General features: G+C 36.8%; 1 protein-coding gene across 2 annotated transcripts in view; it reads right to left on the reverse strand.

Moving 5' to 3' along the window:
* The window catches only part of VCL (vinculin), a 64,179-nt gene that overhangs the window by 15,378 nt on the left and 29,745 nt on the right, over positions 1–19,056 (reverse strand). For both annotated transcript variants that reach the window (XM_076338472.1, XM_076338473.1), the window contains exons 4-11: positions 17,334–17,442; positions 14,723–14,845; positions 14,286–14,446; positions 8,331–8,421; positions 6,734–6,881; positions 4,754–4,907; positions 3,568–3,743; positions 2,166–2,356 (exon numbers count right to left, since the gene is read on the reverse strand). In XM_076338472.1, the coding sequence (XP_076194587.1) occupies positions 2,166–2,356; positions 3,568–3,743; positions 4,754–4,907; positions 6,734–6,881; positions 8,331–8,421; positions 14,286–14,446; positions 14,723–14,845; positions 17,334–17,442 (1,153 nt within the window). The remainder of the gene's footprint in view (positions 1–2,165; positions 2,357–3,567; positions 3,744–4,753; positions 4,908–6,733; positions 6,882–8,330; positions 8,422–14,285; positions 14,447–14,722; positions 14,846–17,333; positions 17,443–19,056) is intronic.

Here is a 19,056-nt window from a genome sequence, read left to right on the forward strand (position 1 = left end):
CAGGATTCCAGAAATCATGGGTAAGAAGTGTCAAGTGTCCAGGATGGGGGTGGGGAGGGGAAATCCTTATAAAGCCTCCACAGTGTGTCAAAAGTTTTCTGTAAAAAATTATTTTCAGCGTGGGTGATTTCCTTCATTCACTTACAGAAGCTTCCTGTTCTTTCACAAGAATATCCTCCTCAATACAATAGTATTCTTCTTTTAAAAGAAGTCATCGTATATTAAGTCCTTTAAAGACCTACTGAAGAATCATTTTAAGCTCAAAACTACTTAGAAGGAAGTTGTCACAGGACCTGATTCAGCACTGCCAGCATCATTTTAGAAAACTTATTAGTGTAGCTAAGTTTGGTGCTGTTGGACTGTCCCAAGATATTTTTTAATTGTTGTTTTGCGTAAGTCAAGTGCAGCCAAGCAAGTACACTTCACACACCAGTTTAGTATTTCAATACATCTTGCCTAGTTTGTATCTGCCAATTACAATTAATTTAGCCATGACTTAGCTAGGATAATGACTGCATGTAAATATTTGTAGCAGCTAACACCACTGAAGTGGCTCACGTGTTTATAAAATAAAATACACATTCTGCCTTGTTACTTCAAAATTCAGTTTGTGTTGAAGCACTACCCTGGGATAACTGCAAACACACCAAATTATTTGTGACATAGTCATTACTTAACACTGAAATATTATCACATTATTATAGCACTGAAAATACCAGGCCAAATTCTACCAGAAGTGCTGTCCAGACTGAAGAGAGAACATATCTGATTTATATTCTTAAGATACCTTTCCTATAAGCACCCTGCCAAGGGCCAATGCAAGTGAAAGACATTTAAATGAAAAAAATTGAACAATGACATCATGTTACAACTAGAATTTTTCTTCATTAAACCAGAAACATTAAAGTTATGGGACATGCAACATCTTGCATCTCTACACACACTTGTCGTACATATTACTACAGCAATTGATTAAATTCTGTAGTATATATCCAGTGTTGAGAAACTTCAGTTCCTTCAGCAAGCTTTCAGTATGTATGCAAGCCTCATGATTAACTAGGCATTTACAGACTTCATGGAGGATTTAAGTTACCTTTATTTCTTTTAAATTAAACATTAAAAAAAAATAAGTTTAGGTTTTGTGCTGCTTTGAGCCAGCCACCTCACGGGTTACTATGTTCAAGAGAAACATCAAAATTAGGAAGGTTTTCAGCCACTGCCAAAACATCTCATGAGACCTATCTACCGCCTGCTTGGTCATCTCATTCAGTGTGCAAATTGCTCATCAGAAAGTGTCAAAAAATGGAACTCTACTATTCTGTTTAAAATATTGCATATAAATTTGCACTTCACAAGTGTATCAACATCACTAAATCTTTAATTCAAGGATCTGTCACTGGTTATTCACACAACAGAACTTATCTTGACAGACAGGGAAAGGTGTGAGAAAGCGGTATTAAAGGTCTGCAGTTATAGTACTTCTTACAAGGCATGTTTCCACCCGTTGTTATCAGTTGCACTACTCAGACTTAACTGCTACGGAAAAAACTACTGAATCCAGTTTTCAAGCTTCATCCACCTACTTGCAATAGCATCAGAAGCAGCTAAACAAGAAATTTCAGAAATGGTTTACAAGCTCTCAGTAGAGCAGCTCCTGAACCATAATTATATGCCCGCTGATAGCATGCTTGGATTCCCAAATCACCTTTCTCTTTGCTTAAGTAGCATTCTCTTCAGATAACCCAGAAACCATACAAGAAGTGATATTTTTAGGTCAGGTTTGTGAATGTTTTTCTCCTCTCTGAAGGACTTAATTACTCAATTCACTGGAGTAGGTATAAATTCAAATTTGAGATACTATATTGGCATGGTAATAAGAGCAAGGAGCAGTCTAAAGTTTGTCTGTTCTACAGCCCACGTTCTCCTACTCTTCACCAAAGTTGTTCTTTCCTTCCAGAAGACAAAGAGAATCACAGGCCAGCTCGACTCAATAATATTGCAGCCAGAACTTGGCTATAAACCTCCAGCCACAAACTGCAGGTCTCCACGTCAGTGAAGAGATTCCATGCACCCTCAGCATCCCAGGAGCAGTAGTTTCAGTCACAAAAATTACTAACAAGTTTAACTCTAAAACTGTGGGGGCAAGAGCACACAGAAACACTTACCTACTCCTCGATCAGCAACTGTAGGATTGTCTATCCACCTTTGAGCTTGCTCAATCTTGCCCTCCAAATGGACAGCTGCTTTAACTGGCCGAGTATTTGCTACAGCCCTGTTTGTTTTGGACTGTAAATTCTGAAGTGATGTAGCTATTTGCTTAGCCAACGCACGGGCCTCAGGAGAGTCACCTTTCCCACTAAGGATTAAAAAAAAAAGTATAGTCATATAAAGATCATTTACAGCTAGTCCCAAATTCAGCAGAAAGACACAATGAAAGGTACTTCATCTCTTTAAATAAGGTTAAATTTGACACTTGAGTCTCAGAGCAAATAATCCGTCATCCATAAATCCCCACCTCACACTTCTCTGCTGTGGCACCTGGATATTACATATGTTCCACACGGCACTGAGGTGGGGGAAGGCATGGTACTGTCATTGGTAATACTGATGTATGACTTATTTCCCATACTCATGGCTCTCTCATGAGCAACTGCAATAATGCCACACAGATTACAAGCAGAAAAGTAAGCAGCAACAAACCCAAGGCTATATATAAACTTGAAAAGAGGTAGCACATTAAGACCTGCAGCAGCTAAATCTCAAGAAAAACTCCATTAAAGTGTCTAACTAATGAAGAAAAATATTTATCTCCATATTGCAACTGGCCATAGATGAAGATCACAATTTATACAATAACTGTTTCTTCACTTCCATTCTCAAGCATCCTCTTTGCAAAACTGATTTAGAAATATCATTTGCAGCTGAGCACTGAACCCAAGGTAAGAGGGTTTTCTGAAAGTCTTATCTTTTATACAGTTTGCAGTTACAGCTTAGAACACTGACACTGATTGAAGTGCTAGATATTCCATCTTGCCATTTAGTAAACTGCTTAGCAAAAAACAGTGATGACATTTGTCTGTATAAACAAACTTAAATTTCACACTATCTCATTCCTTTGAAGTGCGCTTTGACAGTACAAAGGAGCTTACTTTTGGCTTCAGCGCCTGTCAAATATTCCACAGGCAGTAGAAGGAAAGTATTTTCTAGATAATACAACTCCAGTTACTCTTTTTTTTTTTTCCTGGAGGAAGATAGTGTAAGTTGGGCTTTGGGACAGAAATCATTAGGTTGAAGCATTAAAAAGGATACCATATTTTATAAATTACATTTTTTAAAGGATGTTAAAAAGTTAGCTCCCCCCGCCCCCCGCCCCGGAACGGAACAATTCTTCACATTCAATTTTTACTAAATGCAGGATAGAAACTTAGAAGTATAAGATGTCCATTCCCAGTTCTTGGAGGAAAATATATTCCCCAATTAATCATCAATATGCTGATTTTGCTCAGCACTTTGAACTCCAAATGAAAGTTATTCAAATAAATTAATGGTAATAAAACTAATACGTACTGTCGCCGCAGATCTGACAGCTTAGCTGTCAAAGCAGAGATTTCCCCCAAGGAACGAAGGATATCATCTCTTTCTTTAGGCTCCTCACATAATTCTGCAACTTTCCTTGCTTCAGCCATAATTCCCCGAATATGTTCTTCTCCTTCACTGCCCCCATTAGGATCCGCAAGCCAATTCTTAATAGAAAGAAGTTGTGTACAAGTGAAGATAAACAGTAATATTATTTCTATAAAGACTTTTAAACAAAAATAAAAATTAATACAGCTTTCAAAACTTTATTTAACAGAAAATACTTTTCAAAAGCAATTTCTGTTTATTAGATACCATTGTCTGGCAGTTTTTCTGTTTTGAAAAAGATATCAAACTAGATGAAGTCTACCCAAAGATTTTACATTCTCTCTCTTTCCAACATTTGCCAACAGTATTTTCAGAAGTAAAATTTAACTAGTGGCTTTAGAGACTCATGATCTAGCTTTCAGAAGAAAAATGGTAACAGATATTCTTGTGCAGTGTGGCATTCCTTTACAGAGCTCTTCCTAAAAACTTTCATTATCATTTCATTCGATGTGTATAATATTAATGTATATTTATATGTATATAATCATATACACATACATACATTTAGATAAGGTATACACAGAAGGTTCATTATTTGATGACCATCATCATCACTGGGTAATAGGCTGACCATTGAGGGAGTTTTTAAGTTACAAAAATAAAGGAGCAACTAAAAGAAAAAGTAGTTTCATGAACATTGGTTTGCTTTTGTCATTAATACGAAGTTCTAAATCCTGACCTCCGCTCCCAAAGCAGAGCCCAAGGAAAGGGCTCTGGTTTTACCCACAGGTAAATCTGTGCAGTCTGAAACTCCTCTACTCTCTTCTTCAATAAGATTAGTTTATGTTCAAATTTAGGGTGTTTCCTCATTTTAATTTCACAACCTTGAAATTTTTAGCAATGCTAAAAAAATTATGAAAAAAAACATCATAAGCTGTAGCAAAACTCACAGCACCCTATAAAATTACTGAATTTAAGATTCTTCTGTGTAAAACCAAGTATCCCCTACCTGTTCTTCCTAACAAGTAACTGTGTTGTGTTTGGAAACAACTACAATAGTCCAGTATAACAGCTCTAACAGCAGTAATGTAATCATGTTCTGCAGTATTTATGAAATCATTAGTGGTACCTGAGCAGCATCAATCTTCTTAGCAATTGCCTGCTTAGAGTTTGTCATGGCCTCCAATTTGCGGGCTGCATTCTCCACTTTTGCAGTGAGCAAATCCAGACCTTGTGACACCTGCTGCGCTTTCTGCATAGCCATGGGTGTAGCACCCTGTCCTCTGCCCAAGACAAAAAGAGCATCACAGATTCAGCTCAGGATTGAACAAAGCTCTCTTCTAATGAAGAGGCAACAAAAAACTGTTTATGAGCATTCCCAGCAATTATTGCAAGAGATACAGTATTTAATCGGATTTATTTTTTTTTCCTGGGAAAACAGAAATAACTTGAGGAGGAACACCACAACAAGAAGAGTTTAAAACTAAGAGCATATTTTCCCCTTTCCAGAATTTGACATTTAGCATCCTCAGCAGAATGGACATTTTTTAAGTGTCATGAAGTAAGGCTATTTGAGGACACAGTTCCATTAAAGTACCCAGGGCAAAGCCTGTTATCTCCTCATTTATAGATTGCTGCAAGTCAGTCAGAACCTGCATGGAGTTACATCTCGCCATACCTAAGTGAGGACAGCAAGGCTGTAAGTGAAAATAAGATGTCTTAGTTGCCTCAATCATGTTGACAAAGTAGATTAAAGGTTACGGGCTATTGGTAAGACTTCTTAAAATGGTGACAAGGATGCTAACAATACAAATTTACAGGACTGTAGAAAACTATTTGCAGCACTACCACTGTTTGTTCAAATGCTTAGGAATTAAAAGATTGATAGAATGATTACTTCAAATACACATGCCTGAGAACATCAGTTTTGCGTAAGAAATCTCATACTCCATTCCAAAATAACCTGACTACTGGAAAGCTTTTTGAGCATGTTAACTTTATCAAACTACTAACTTTAAAAAGACCATAGTAAGTGGAAGAATGACAAGCATGCTACTGAGATGCTAAGGTGTATTTACACAGTCAGGCCAGAGTCTCAAGATATGTTTCTTTATACCTTATTTCTCACAGGCTGAGTTGAAGTTATTTACATATTAAACCGGCATATAAATTAACTCATTTGTTAGTAAATCTTAGTCCGGCCTCTTCCTCCACCTCCAGAAATTTCAAACAATACAAAGCTGACACCAGCCACTGCTTTACATGAAAAGTAGGAGTTTAGCCTAGTTTCTAACGGTGGGGAGGAGCGTTACAACAAAATAAAGAAACCAATGTTAGAGTACTCTAGCTTAACAATTTGCTAGCCTGATAAGCAGCTGAAAAATTCCTTATACTCAAAGGAAGCTGGGCTATAGTGTTCAAACTACATGCAATAGTTATTTCTTAGCTCATCATCTTTATGCCTTCACAAGGGAATATCATACTTCCTACTTTCTGGCAAAAGAACAAAAGGCCATAGTACCCAACACCAAAAAAAATAGTACATTTAAAGAGACTCATCTGCTGCCTAAAAACAAAACCCCTTAAATTCAAAACACCATTGTGAAAGAATAAACAATTTCTTATGAGGAGGCGGAAAACTGATAAAGGGCTCTGGTTAAATAAAACTCTATGCAAGAAATGCCCATGAAGTTCAGTAGAATTTATCAGTGATTCATAAACCACTTCAACAACTACTGCTTGTGGTCTAACATCCCAATAAACACCTAAAACCTATTCACACCCCAATGACTAAGATACGTATCCTCTTTGGAGAACAGGCTTAACAGCAGAGTTTAAAATTTCATTTCTGCCTAATTTGGAGGAAGGTTATGTGTTTGACATTAAACAAACTCCAGATTATCTACTTGAGCAATTTTGCTCGTAATGTTACATAATTAAGATTTCACATATTAAAACATATTATTCTTATCAGAAGAGACTGAAGTGAAAAAGGCAAAATACAGCTACTGGCCTGCTCTCCTACAGGTTAGGAAGTGACACAACTGCAAGTTCAGAAAAACTGTTTTAATCATACTGGAAAATCGTCCATTAAAAGTAATAGATTTACCTAGCTCTGAGGTCAGCCAGTTGATCAGTCATCTGGCCCAGCGTTTTGCATGTTCCCAGAATCTCTCTGCGTTCTTTGCCTGCACACAGTTCTCCTGCTTTTCCAGCTTCATCAAGGATCTGCCTTATTGCTTGCTCACCAGCATCCCCTAAGATGCAGAGTCAGTTAGTAAAACAAACAAGACATTCCTTGCCATGTATGAGTAAACTGCTAGTCTCATCGTGTCCCACCACATTAACTGCACTAGGTTCAGTCATGAAAATACATTTATCAAAAACTATGAGATATACACCAAATGTGATAATTATAATAGGACAGTATTTCTGAAACAATATAGCATAGCCTTAATGTGCATCATGTGCCATGTATTTCAAGTCATTTAATCATTCTGTTATCATAGCTTAATTTCTATAAATACTTCATTTATAGAATCTGTAATTCAGGCTAAGAAGGGAAAGAGCAACATGGCAAGATTCATGTAGCCTTAACTTCAGCCAGTTGCAAATCTGACTTGATCAGCCAGTTGCAAATCTGACTTGATTTTGGCTAAAGAAGATGCAAGAACAACATTCCTTTTCCTTGCAACCCACCCTGATCCCATCCTCCAGCATTATGGATAGTGGAGGTGCCAGTACCCATGAAGTACTGGTTCCTCTATGAAATTATAATAATGAAATTGGCTCAAGTGTTCCTATGTTAAGGAACACTCAGATGACAAACGTATTATGAGGCTAGTTCGAAGTAACACACCCAGTAAAATCTGATTTGCAGTAAGTTCTACAATTATCTTTGCATTTGTCCTTCACTACTGAATTTTTAACAGTTTACTTTCTCAATTGTCAGTGTCAATGACAGAAGGCTTTGAAAATAACTTCGAGGTTTCTGGAATTGATTGCGGCGAGGGGAATGAGGTCAGAAGTAATATAAGCAGCAGCTCCACAGATAACAACAATTCACTTCCAACTTTTACAACTGTATTATTCTGGCTTCAATTTCAGAGGAAGTCTTTCAGCTAAGGTCTTTCAACGTCCAAATGGAACAGGTCTCTATCCGGTTTTATTTGCTTTAAAGATGCATACAAAGGCAAAACCTTTATATAAGTAAAGCTGACTGTAGTTGCAGTATTTATGGCAGATTTTCATGTTAAAAATTTTACGTCAAGACAAAGAAAGACGCTTAAAGATTACTGTTAGGTGAATCTGAAGTTATACGAATTTGAAAATACAGAAGCAGGGATTTTAAGTATTAGCAACCACTGCAGTTAAATACTGTTCAATGTAATTTATGGGTTTTTGCTTTTACTAATGGAATGCAAAGAAAAACCATGCATGTTATACAGAGTATATTATTTAGACAACTGAAAAGAAGCAGAGCTTTCCAGGTCATTAGACACAACTTGTTCAATCTTCAGTATCTAAAGAAAGGAATAAATACAGGCTCCTTCTGAATGATCCACTACATATGGGTTATTTATGCTTAAAGGCAATTTTGTCTTACACAACAGAAGTATTCAAGCCTTTAAAAATCAAAATACTTTGTGCTGGGTTTTGGGTTTGGGTTTTTGGATTTTGTTTTTGGGGTTTTTTTTCAGTATTACCTGGAGGTGCATTTGGATCTCTCAGCCAACCTTTTGCCTGGTTCATCTTTGAATCTATTAAGGCTAAAGCTCTTTTCATGGCTTCAGTGTCCTTTACAAAAGAGAAACCACCAAAATGATTCTCAAAAAGAAATCAAAGCACAAATAATCAACACAGGCAAAGCAGACAGAAGTTCTATAAAGCACAGCCTACTTACAGAAACACACCCATATAAGCAGCTCAAAACCCATTTTCAAACTAGCAGGTCATAATCACTGCTTTCCAATTAAGACAGACATTTTCATTTCACTCAAAATGCAGAAAATATGCATGCAATTTTAGTGATTTTTCTATTCTTTTATTTACTACTGTTTTAATTTCTAAAGTCAGAGCTCTAATAACCACACATCTTGGAGTTAGTTCCATTTTTTTCCTTAATGTACATCAGGGCACATAGAAAACTTGTAACAATGAGATTAGAGTAAACTTTTCAAAAATGGAAATTGGCCAGTGAATTTTACTACTCACTTCTGTGTAAGAGGTTGCACATCTGCATTTTCCACCTGCTCTGCTGCTTAAAGTCAAACAGCTGCTATTTGCAGAAAAACAGACTGCCAGCTAATTCCTGGAATTCTCAAATACGGAGTTTAATGTCTTCGGAGACAAACACGTGTATTCACATGTGGTTGTTTTAAACTCAGAACTTCTCCGGCAGGAGCATCAGAGAAGCAGCAGCATAATAGTCAAAGAAGCAATTATCCAACACCTCTTTGACTAGAGGAGATAAAACCATGCAGTTCTCATTTCTCTGCATACTCTGTTAATTGTTCATGTGTCATCTCTCCACTAGAGGCCAGAAGTTTTCTATCTTACACAGATGGAAAGACAGTGAAAAAAGTAACAAGTACCTTAAGTAGAAAGTTGGGAAAAAGCCAGAATAGCTTTTTACCACACATGTCACAGAAATAATTTGAAGTGCATCTAACATCCCATGATTAGTATACAGATGATGAAAAGAAGCCTGGCTCTTGCGCTATTAACTGAATTGGACTGTCCACGTCCAACTCTTATGAAGAGGAGCCTACTAACACCAACAATCAGTATCTGGTACAGCATGTGATATCCTGACAATACTAAAGAACTGCCACATTTTTGTGGAGTTCTTCATTCTGTGTGCTTAGTCTCAAAGATACATCACTGTAAACATTTTGGCATTTAAGCCAGTTTTATTCAGGCATGCTGGTCTGTCAGCTATTCATATGGTGCTATAATATAATTCAGCAACCAACTTTCCAAAAGGTCATGCGACACTGCTGGATATTTTCAAGGGCTCTTGAATCACAGCCTGAGAGAGAACACCAAAAGCAGAATCATTTTCACCTGGACGGTCGGTTCTCAAATCTAGAAACTGGGTCTCAGAGCTTAGGTCAGGACCTGTTTGAAAAAACTTCAAAAAGGGTAGGACATGCAGCTGGGGGTGGGAGGTGGGCACATTTTTTTAAAAGTCATCTTCTCTATAGCTTGAGAATTGTTCATTTAATATGACAAGAAACAAGTAAAGAATCACTTAAGTATTCAAATGTATATAAAAACTTCACTAGCTGTGAAGGTAGGTATTACAGTTTTCTGTTGTTTTACATATGGGCTGAAGCTACTTTAGTTTGGAATGAATGGTCTACTGCAGGCCTGTCTACCCAGAAATAATTTGAAACAAAGAACTAACTGAATTTTTAAAAAGGCAACAGATGTTGCTTAGCGTGTTGATGAGATGATAGGTGTGGGATGGCTGAGAAAAGGAGAGTGTTGGGAAAACCGTCTTTGCCCCTCCCTTTTTACTAACACAGGCTTTTGTGCTGTCTCAGCTACCTGCAGAGTTGCAGTTTCAGCAAAACTATATCGAAGCCTCTGAATCGGAAGTCTTGTATCAGGGGACAAAATCAAGGGCATTTTAGCTTTTACACTCATGATTTTGTAATTGCTAGCACTACCCAAGCAATTACAGGATCCATCTGTCCTATCATATGAAGGCTATATAACCGGATCGCTCTGCAGTCTAAATCTTGCTATCCTGTGTGGCTCTGCACTCACGTTTGCAAAATACTGTCCCCTTTTCCTATTTAAAAAAAAGCTGGTGAAATCCTAGCGTAGTAGTCGAAGTGTTCCGGGACAACTGCTCTTAAAGCACAGATTTCCCCATCTTCACAGCTCAAACTGCCACGGCAAGGAATCCCTCTCACCTTAACCCGATAGGGAGTTTTCATTGCAATGAGACGAGTAATTTTTAAATAGGAAATTAGAACACATCCTTAACTAGGTTTCTTGCCACTACACTTTTGTTTCTGCTACAGTTGTGTCTGGTGTCAGACACTTGGCAAGCAACAAAGGTGTAGCAATCCTGAAATGTCTGGACTTTGCCACCAATTCAGGCTATTAAGGAGGAAGACAAAAGTAGAAATATTCTATTTAAACAAAACAAAGCAACTTGCTCAAGGTCTTACTGATTGAAAGAGTCTCGATAGTCCTGATTTCTGGAGCTGTTTAAATGCCTTGTTCCTTCCTAAAGAGCTAAATATGTTTAAAATTTTACTTTTTGGGATTTGCCAGCAGAATATCAGTTGCAAGCAAGAAAAGAAAAAAATCCTACAGCTATCCTGCAAAAAAGAGTTTCATATAGAGTAGTTTTATCAGAAAAAAAGGATTCTTTCCACCCTCTCCCCACAGTTCCCCTGTTGGCAAAAGGAATTTCATTAACAAAAGCACCACTAATACCTTTTCAGAAAAGATAAACAACTTAACTTAATCAAGTTAAACAACTAGGGCAACATCGTCTGAAGGGAAAAGAGCAAGTTGGCTTTTTGCAAATCAGTTCCTAAAGCAAATGAGCACTTATTCAAGATACCTTTATGCATCACTTCTGCCACTACCAAGAATTTTGAGATTAATCACGGAGCAGGTGGTATTGGCACTGCTTTGAAAAGGAGCAAAATAAATCCTACACAATCCCTTGTTGAATATAAAACAGAACCTCTGACTCAATAAAGTGGTCTAGTCTGGCGATATCTGCATTTCATTACCAAAGAAGGCAATGTTGAAGGAAATAGGCAAAGTCAGCCTTCTGGCAGAAGAGATAGCTTAGTCACCATCCAGGGTTCAACCCTGCAAGTTACTAGATACTTCCCAGCTTCCTACAACTTTTAACTCCCTCCATTTCTATGGAAATCGAAGATGTTTGAATTGAGTATTACTTCAGGTTTATTTAAAAATAAACACTAAGAATATACAAGAGAAAGCTAGACTCCTCTGTAAAATGGAAAGTTCAAGGAAAAAAGGTACAAAGCTATGAATGGAAGAAATAAATAGACAGTTGGGGGTTTTTTTCAAGATTTTGTTAGAGATCAGTATTTGCTCAGTATTTCAATTCTAAATCAGGGTACTATTTTAAAAAATCCAGTGTTGGTGTAAGCAGAGACTATTGCAATCCAGTAACAGTAATGTGCATTTCAGAGTCTAGAAAGACCAACAAAATAGTTTACAAAAAAGCCTACAACTCTGGCTCCATACACTTGTTCATTTTCCACTCTCTCCAGGTAGATTTTGTGGTACTTCAATGTATACACAATTCAAGATAGAATAATAAACATAAAATAAACTCCAACATCAACAGTAGCATGTACCACACAGGTAAAAATTCAAGGCTGTGCATCCCCAAATACACCTTACTTTGCTCCAGAAAAATGTGAGGAAAATACCTTCCCCTTGACTGCCAGGCACAAAATGCATGCAACAGTAATCTCAAGTAGAATTTAAGTGCTCCTCCCTCTCCCTCCCAGAAAAATAATGAGTAATTCAACCATTAGATACATATGCAAATACAGGAAAAGTGGCCATTAGCAAACTAGTTCCTGCTTCTTCATCCCACTGCGTTTTTCAACTCAAATTCTTTGTCATAATTGTTTGGTTAATGCCCAGTGCTACAGTTCCAAATTGTCAGCGTACCTTAATTCAAAAAACAAAATACAATGAAGAAGTTCTCAACTCAGAACAAAATGATACTTTGATTATACTAGTCCACACAACATATTTATGCATTACACATAATGACCAGTATTTTCCATTTGGAAATACTGCTAATACACCAACTATTTTCTCAATAAAATCCTTTATTAGTCTGCCTCACTAGCAAGAGAAGTAAGAATTTCCTAAGGCTAAAATTGCCAACTTTTTGCAAAAGTCTTTTTTTTACCATGAAATTTCCAAATTTGTTGTGTAAAATAAAACAAAACTGTATTTGTATTTTGTAAAATACAGGAATGCTTAAATCCAAAAATAAAACTGAATTGAAAAAATACACACACAAAATTGAAGTTTTAGGCCTAGACCTGAAGAACATGAACCGTTTGAACTGAAGGAAGGCTGCTGGTGAAATACTATGGAATGGACAAAAATTCCTGATTTAATAAAGCTTTCTGGGCATGCAGAAAGCTTGTTCCTGCATGACTGGACCCTTTATTTGTAGCTACAGAGACTAGTAACATAAATTAACACAAAAGCATTCAGCAAGAATGTGCTCTAAAATCTTGGGCTGACTCTAATCAGACTCAGAAAGACAGTCTTACTGCAGTTCAGCTTGCAATTACCATTCTCTTAGTGACAGCCAATTCTACATGTAGCTAGACAAAGCTATTAAGATCCTTTTAAAACTTCTGTGTGTATATACGTAAGTATGGTGTCACAGCTGGCACACAAATAAAAAGTTGCACAGCACACAGTCTGCACACAGCACAAAATCCCACATACATGCTTTTTTGATTTTAGTACACGGTAGAGGTGTAGGGTGTGGAAGAAAGCTTACCTTCTAAAGGTGAGAAAAGGGTAAGAAACAGGAGAACAAAAACAAAGATGCATAAAGTAGTCATAATAAGGAAGTGATAGTGACAAAATAACTCAAAAGGCAAACCAAGGGTCAAGTGCCAAACAATATAGGCCAAAGTGATTTTAATGCCTAGATTACATTAATGTTAGATTTTCTGCAAGATTTCATTTGTTAATAAGTCTGGCTTCAGGTCTCAGTAGTTTCTTTAAATATATTTACAGTTACTTCTTGCTTATAGCACTAACCCTTAAAAAAAAAATCCCTTCAGCAATTTACTTCAAGGTACTCAAAAAAAATTGGCAGGAATTTCAGTTATGCAGTTACATTTATTTGTAAGCCCACAATTACACTTTTACGATTCTGTCTGTCAGACCTGCTTTAGTCTGCTAGACATTTCAGTATCTTCAGTGGGTATCACTGAAGAGCACCACTTAACTCCAGGTAAGTGGTTGTAGTCACTTGCACAGCTTAACACTGAGTTGTAAGAAACCAATACTGTCCATATGCCAGCTTCACAGACATCACACTTATCCAGAAAGGCTGCTCAGTCTAACGTGTATTTCTTTGAGACAAGGCAAACACTTGAAATTTACTCCCGTGTCCAGACTAAAAATGGGGCAGGGGGAGAAGGAGGAAGTATTCGAGGAGGGATCCCCAAAAACTGACTAAAACTTCTCAACTTCAGGCCTTTTGCACAAGGAATATGACAGCAACCAATCTTTTCTAGTAGTATCTAGGAGAAAAAGCTCAGGTAATCTCATTTACGAATTCCTAGCTACAAGACCAGTTTAATGTATAAAACAATAGCTTTTTACCTAACTTTCCTCTGTCAAATATGATTATGTAGCCACTGAGCCATCTTCAAATGCCACACTCCTTTAACTTAGCTTATTGAGAGAAAGCTAATTTTGAAAGATACATTAATAGTCATCTCTGAAGATGTTCTTTGACCTTGAAAAGATTATACGATGTGATTACAAAGTGTTACAAAACTGATGCACAAATACATAGTTCAACAGTCTCAAAAACACAAGTTTATAAAGCGTACAACACAGTAGATAAAAATTAGACTTCTACATACAAACGTAGGTGTGAAACATACCTTGCTCGCCCAGGCATCTTCATCCCAGGAAGTGAGTTGTAATACACGGATTATTTCATTTATCTCAGCACTCATTTTCTCTACTGTGAAATTGCGATTTTTCAATGCCTCTTCTATTCCCTGGCTTTTAGAATTTTTCGTGGTTACGAAAATCTTCATAGCTGTGAAAATACCATAGATTAGAAAAAGGTACATGAAAGGTACGATCAATGCTCAAGGTGACCTCCTATTGCATTAATACAGAGGTAGTACATTTTATTTTGCATGGACCATTTTATCTCGAAGAGATTCTAGTTTTGACACAAGAAGCACAGTTATTTCCAATCAGTACAGAAGCAATGTCAAGGCTGTTGTTTTTAATAAACATAAGACATTGGAACCCCAGCTCAAAACAGACAGCAATTCAGAGTGATATTAAAAATTTAAGCCGAAAATACCTGAAATAAGTACTGGCAATAGCTCCTTCACGGTATTCATGGAGTTTACCAGCATAACCCTATGTTCCTGATGAGTTAATTCCTGTTGTCTCTCATCAATCATTTTGGCCATCTTTGTCATTCCTAAAGATTAAAGTAATCGAACATAGTCATAAATAAAGAAATGTAATATTAAGTTTAATTTGCAACAGTTGAGCTTTCTAAACAAGAACAAAATGTAATGAGTTATGACAACTATATTGAAGTTTAAAACTTAATTTTTATATTAGCAGCTGTTACTTAAAACACATTCCAGATGCTTCAGAGAAGCCACTGATTCAAAACCTAGCCACTATGCAAAGTAGAATGGAATCCTCAAAATTCTTGATTTAAAATCCCAGCAATGAAACAGGAAAATACCTGAAATGACTACTTTAGGACATGAAGTCACCTCATGAACTCTGGAAGCTAATTTATGGATTTTTTTTCCTTTTCTGTTAAGACATGATCAAAGCCTTAATTGTGAATGGCAGAAAAAGGAAACATCATGGGGTTTTTTGTTTGTTTTTTTGCCTTGAGGTTCTACCAGAGTTCAAGAACTGTATTTATACTTCAGTTCTGCTAGAAATATTTCAGTGCTCTAGAAGTGTGGAAAGAATTCAATTTATTCTAGAGCAAATCTATTTTCAATGGCTAAAGCTTGTGAGCTTTACCACACAGCACGTGGAAATTTTAGACACAGCTTCACAAAAATTTAAGCTGATTTAAATTGGTGCTGTTGTGGTCCCACTCTCTCTTTCTCCTACAGGGGAGAAAACTGGAAGAAAGCTGTATACTCTTTGACTGAATTACTTTTCTGTTGGTTAGCATCTTAATATAACAAAAAGGTTAAATGAGCTTTAATTACAACACTAAAAAGTAGTAGAATCCCCACACTGACAGCATAGAGGGGTAAGTTGTGCAGAACCACCTTTCCTTTCAAATGACAAAAGCCTAAATAGGTAATCATGTTCTCCCCTCTACTTCCAACATAAAACTGATAAGCACTTTGCTGATTTTAAGTGTATATGCTCATATTCCTGTTATTTATACACTGCTCACATTAACAGTTAAGTTCAGATGCCCATTGATATAGCTGAAGGGAGCAAGGACTACAGGCATAAAAAGTTTTGTGGGCATGGGCTGTAAGTGTTGAGCAGCACTTAGTTCAGGCAAAGACAGTGCTTCTAGAGCATGCCGGAAGCACAAGATTAGCTATTTATTCAGAACAGCATGAGTTTAGAGAAGATTATTTGTGATAAATGTACAAGCCTCCATCTCGCTTCTGAGAAATTAAGACACTTGCCCAACACCTATTACCTCTATCACGTAACAGCAAATTACGTCTGTGAGGTTCAGTGAAAAGCCCCAAATGCTTGTGACTGAGCCAAATAGAGTAAACTGAAGTTTGGGGAAACTTCCATTTTAAAGACATGGAAGACAATGACCACAGAGAAACTGAAATTGTATACCAAGTAAAAGAACAAGGTTCACTGAAAGAGAAGATTGCCCTTTTGCTTCATCTTTTCCTGTTCAAAATGAGGCAAAGTCTATTTAGCTGAAGGTAACTTCTCACGGGACATTCAAAAAAGTTTAGAGAACACTATACATTTCATATGGAACTTAAAGTTTTTCACATCTAGAAACAGGGTAAAGCATACACATGTTAGATAAAACCAGGATAATCTACAAACATGCTCTGTGACATGAGAGCTGCTCGTCATTTCATCTATGAGCTAGTTATTCTTACAGTACAGATGTATTCTTATTTATATATATAAAGTACCAACTAGATTCCTGCTCTGTTTATATAAGCATTCTTTAGTTCAGTGTAACTTTAATTCCTACATTACCACCACAACATCTAATTTTTATGGAATGCTTTTGTTAAATACCTAAACTGCTTTATGCTTGCTGAAACTAAAGCGTTTGGAGTAGTAGATGACAGATTAATGGTAGGTTTCCTCTATAGCAACCCGATGCTTCACTTACCAATTGCCCACTTCCACCAGTGAAAGTGAGTTAACACGGTGGAGTAACAAGTAGTGAAGGAGCATCAAATAATGAACAAAAAGAATTTTTGTAACAGCTGTGCTTTTGTATTACACTGCAAGACAGCTATTTCTGCAACCTCATTAAGGTTTTAATAGATGATATGTAGCTTATACTACTCCAAGAAATTCCTACTAGGCCTAACCATCTCAGTTAGTACAGACATTTTATCAGCTTAATGGACTTTATAGCTGTGAGTGCTTAATCACACAGCTTTTTCAATTTTTTTGTTTTACTCTTACTAATACATGCTTACTTCCCTCATATAATATAGTGTAGGAGAAGTATAGTACATATCATCTGTGTAATACATATAATTTACCAACAACTTGACTCTTCTGCATTCTTGAGAGAATGTGAATCAGAAAATAGTCATCATTCACCCTCTAGTTCAAAAATCTTTCAAACAGACATTTTCAAAGCAACTGGTTTATCATTGTCCAAACACTCGAAACTTGGGTAAGGAAGGTGCTGGGGGGGAAAAAAGGTAGTGAAAAAGACTATACTTAGTATGTTTATGATAGGCTGTAGCAAATCAAACCTGGCCCTAGATTCTTTGTGTATGTCACCAAATCCTCCATAGTTTCTACTACTTCCGCCACAGTCAGATATTCCAATATTCCTTTGCAGACACGGATGATTTTACGGACCTAAAAAAGGAACATTCCACCATTTACTAGATGAAGCTAAGTCACGCTTGAATTAGAAATGCAAGCCTATTATTAGAACAGAATAGGTATAGCATTTGCTAACATGACGTATGGGCAATCACAAAGGTCTGGGATACTGATTAAGTTACCCACAATGCCATTACTCAAGAGTGCAATATCGACAAAGACAGTATTTAATCAGCATTCCACTACTCAGAAATGCAAAATCCTACTTCCAGTGTTTTCACTTTGTATGATAAATGAAGGATAGCATTGAGAAAACAGGTTATAAGGAAGTGCATTTAAGTATGCTGGCATGCTTCAAGTTTTTCATTGCAATTTCATCAATAATTTAACTTAAATCACAAAGCAAAACTACATAGAAAGCAGACTCCAAGCTTTCAGAGGAAGTATTATTCACCATACAGCTTTACATATGGATAAAGCATTATCCAGCATTCCAGTGGGAAAGGTAGATCCAACATCTTAAGCTTTCCAGAAAAATCTGTGAAGACTGTACTTCATTTACCTCTGGACATCTGCCTCAGCTTAACTTTTTCAGTTCATACTTGATTCCAAAACAGAGTTCTCTGTTGGTTAATCTTCTAACCTCCTGAACCACATTATTTCTGATAACGTTTAGATAACATCTAAAATGTTTTTAACTTTACTACACCACCACATACAATTCTCATTGAAGAATGATTAATTAACATTTCATTCGTATCAACCACATGCAGTGTTCAGTCCCTAGAACAGACCATAGTTTCCTCTAAAACTCATTTCAGTTTTGTCCCAATGTTAGTTTATCTTGAAACATAGCAGGATAGAGACATGCCAAGTTTTGTATTCGTGAAAAGACAATCATTCCAGACTAATATTTTTCTTTTGGTTAATATGCAGTTGTCAGAGACTAGTTCAATGAAGCATTAACTCCACAGAAGTCAACTCATTTCCTAAACACTGGAAGCAGGGAGATTAAAAGCTATTAACTTCTTTGCAATTCTGTCCTGTAACACTTCATAGTATCTATTAAAAACCACTTAAAATAATGTGTAATCACAAGTGCCAGAGAAATCCCATAGCATTCTCCTTATTTCAGAGGAACGTGCTAACAGTACCATGAGCTGACTGAGTGAGAGACAAGGATGCCATGTTAGACTACTCAGAACAGCAGGAAGAGTAACACAATTTCATAGATTAACAGATTGTTGCACGGGTAAAATTTAGAATTAACATCAGCATTTCTAACAGTGTGAGCTTCCTTTCCTCATAGTAGCATGGTATTTGCTATTTAGAAATCAGCAAGACTCCACATTCTCAGAAAGAGGACTACAAGAGTAAGTAAGATTTGTAACAAAGAAACATTTTCAAATATAAGACACTCAAAACTTCCTTTTTAAGTTTCCTTGCAACACTGGCTTTTTTGTCCATTTGAGGATGGACCAACAGCACCTTTGAGCCACTTTTTGGCTTGTGCAGCAGCCCAAATGTAGCAACTGTTACATCCATCAGAACACATCTTCTGGCTAACCAGCCAGACAGTCCAAATTTGTATTGCCTCCCACGCCCCAAGGCCAATTAAATTGCCACAGCTAATGAGTCAGACAGACA

This window comes from Aptenodytes patagonicus, chromosome 5, assembly GCF_965638725.1.
Source record: "Aptenodytes patagonicus chromosome 5, bAptPat1.pri.cur, whole genome shotgun sequence".
In the NCBI taxonomy this organism is placed as follows: Eukaryota; Metazoa; Chordata; class Aves; order Sphenisciformes; family Spheniscidae; genus Aptenodytes; species Aptenodytes patagonicus.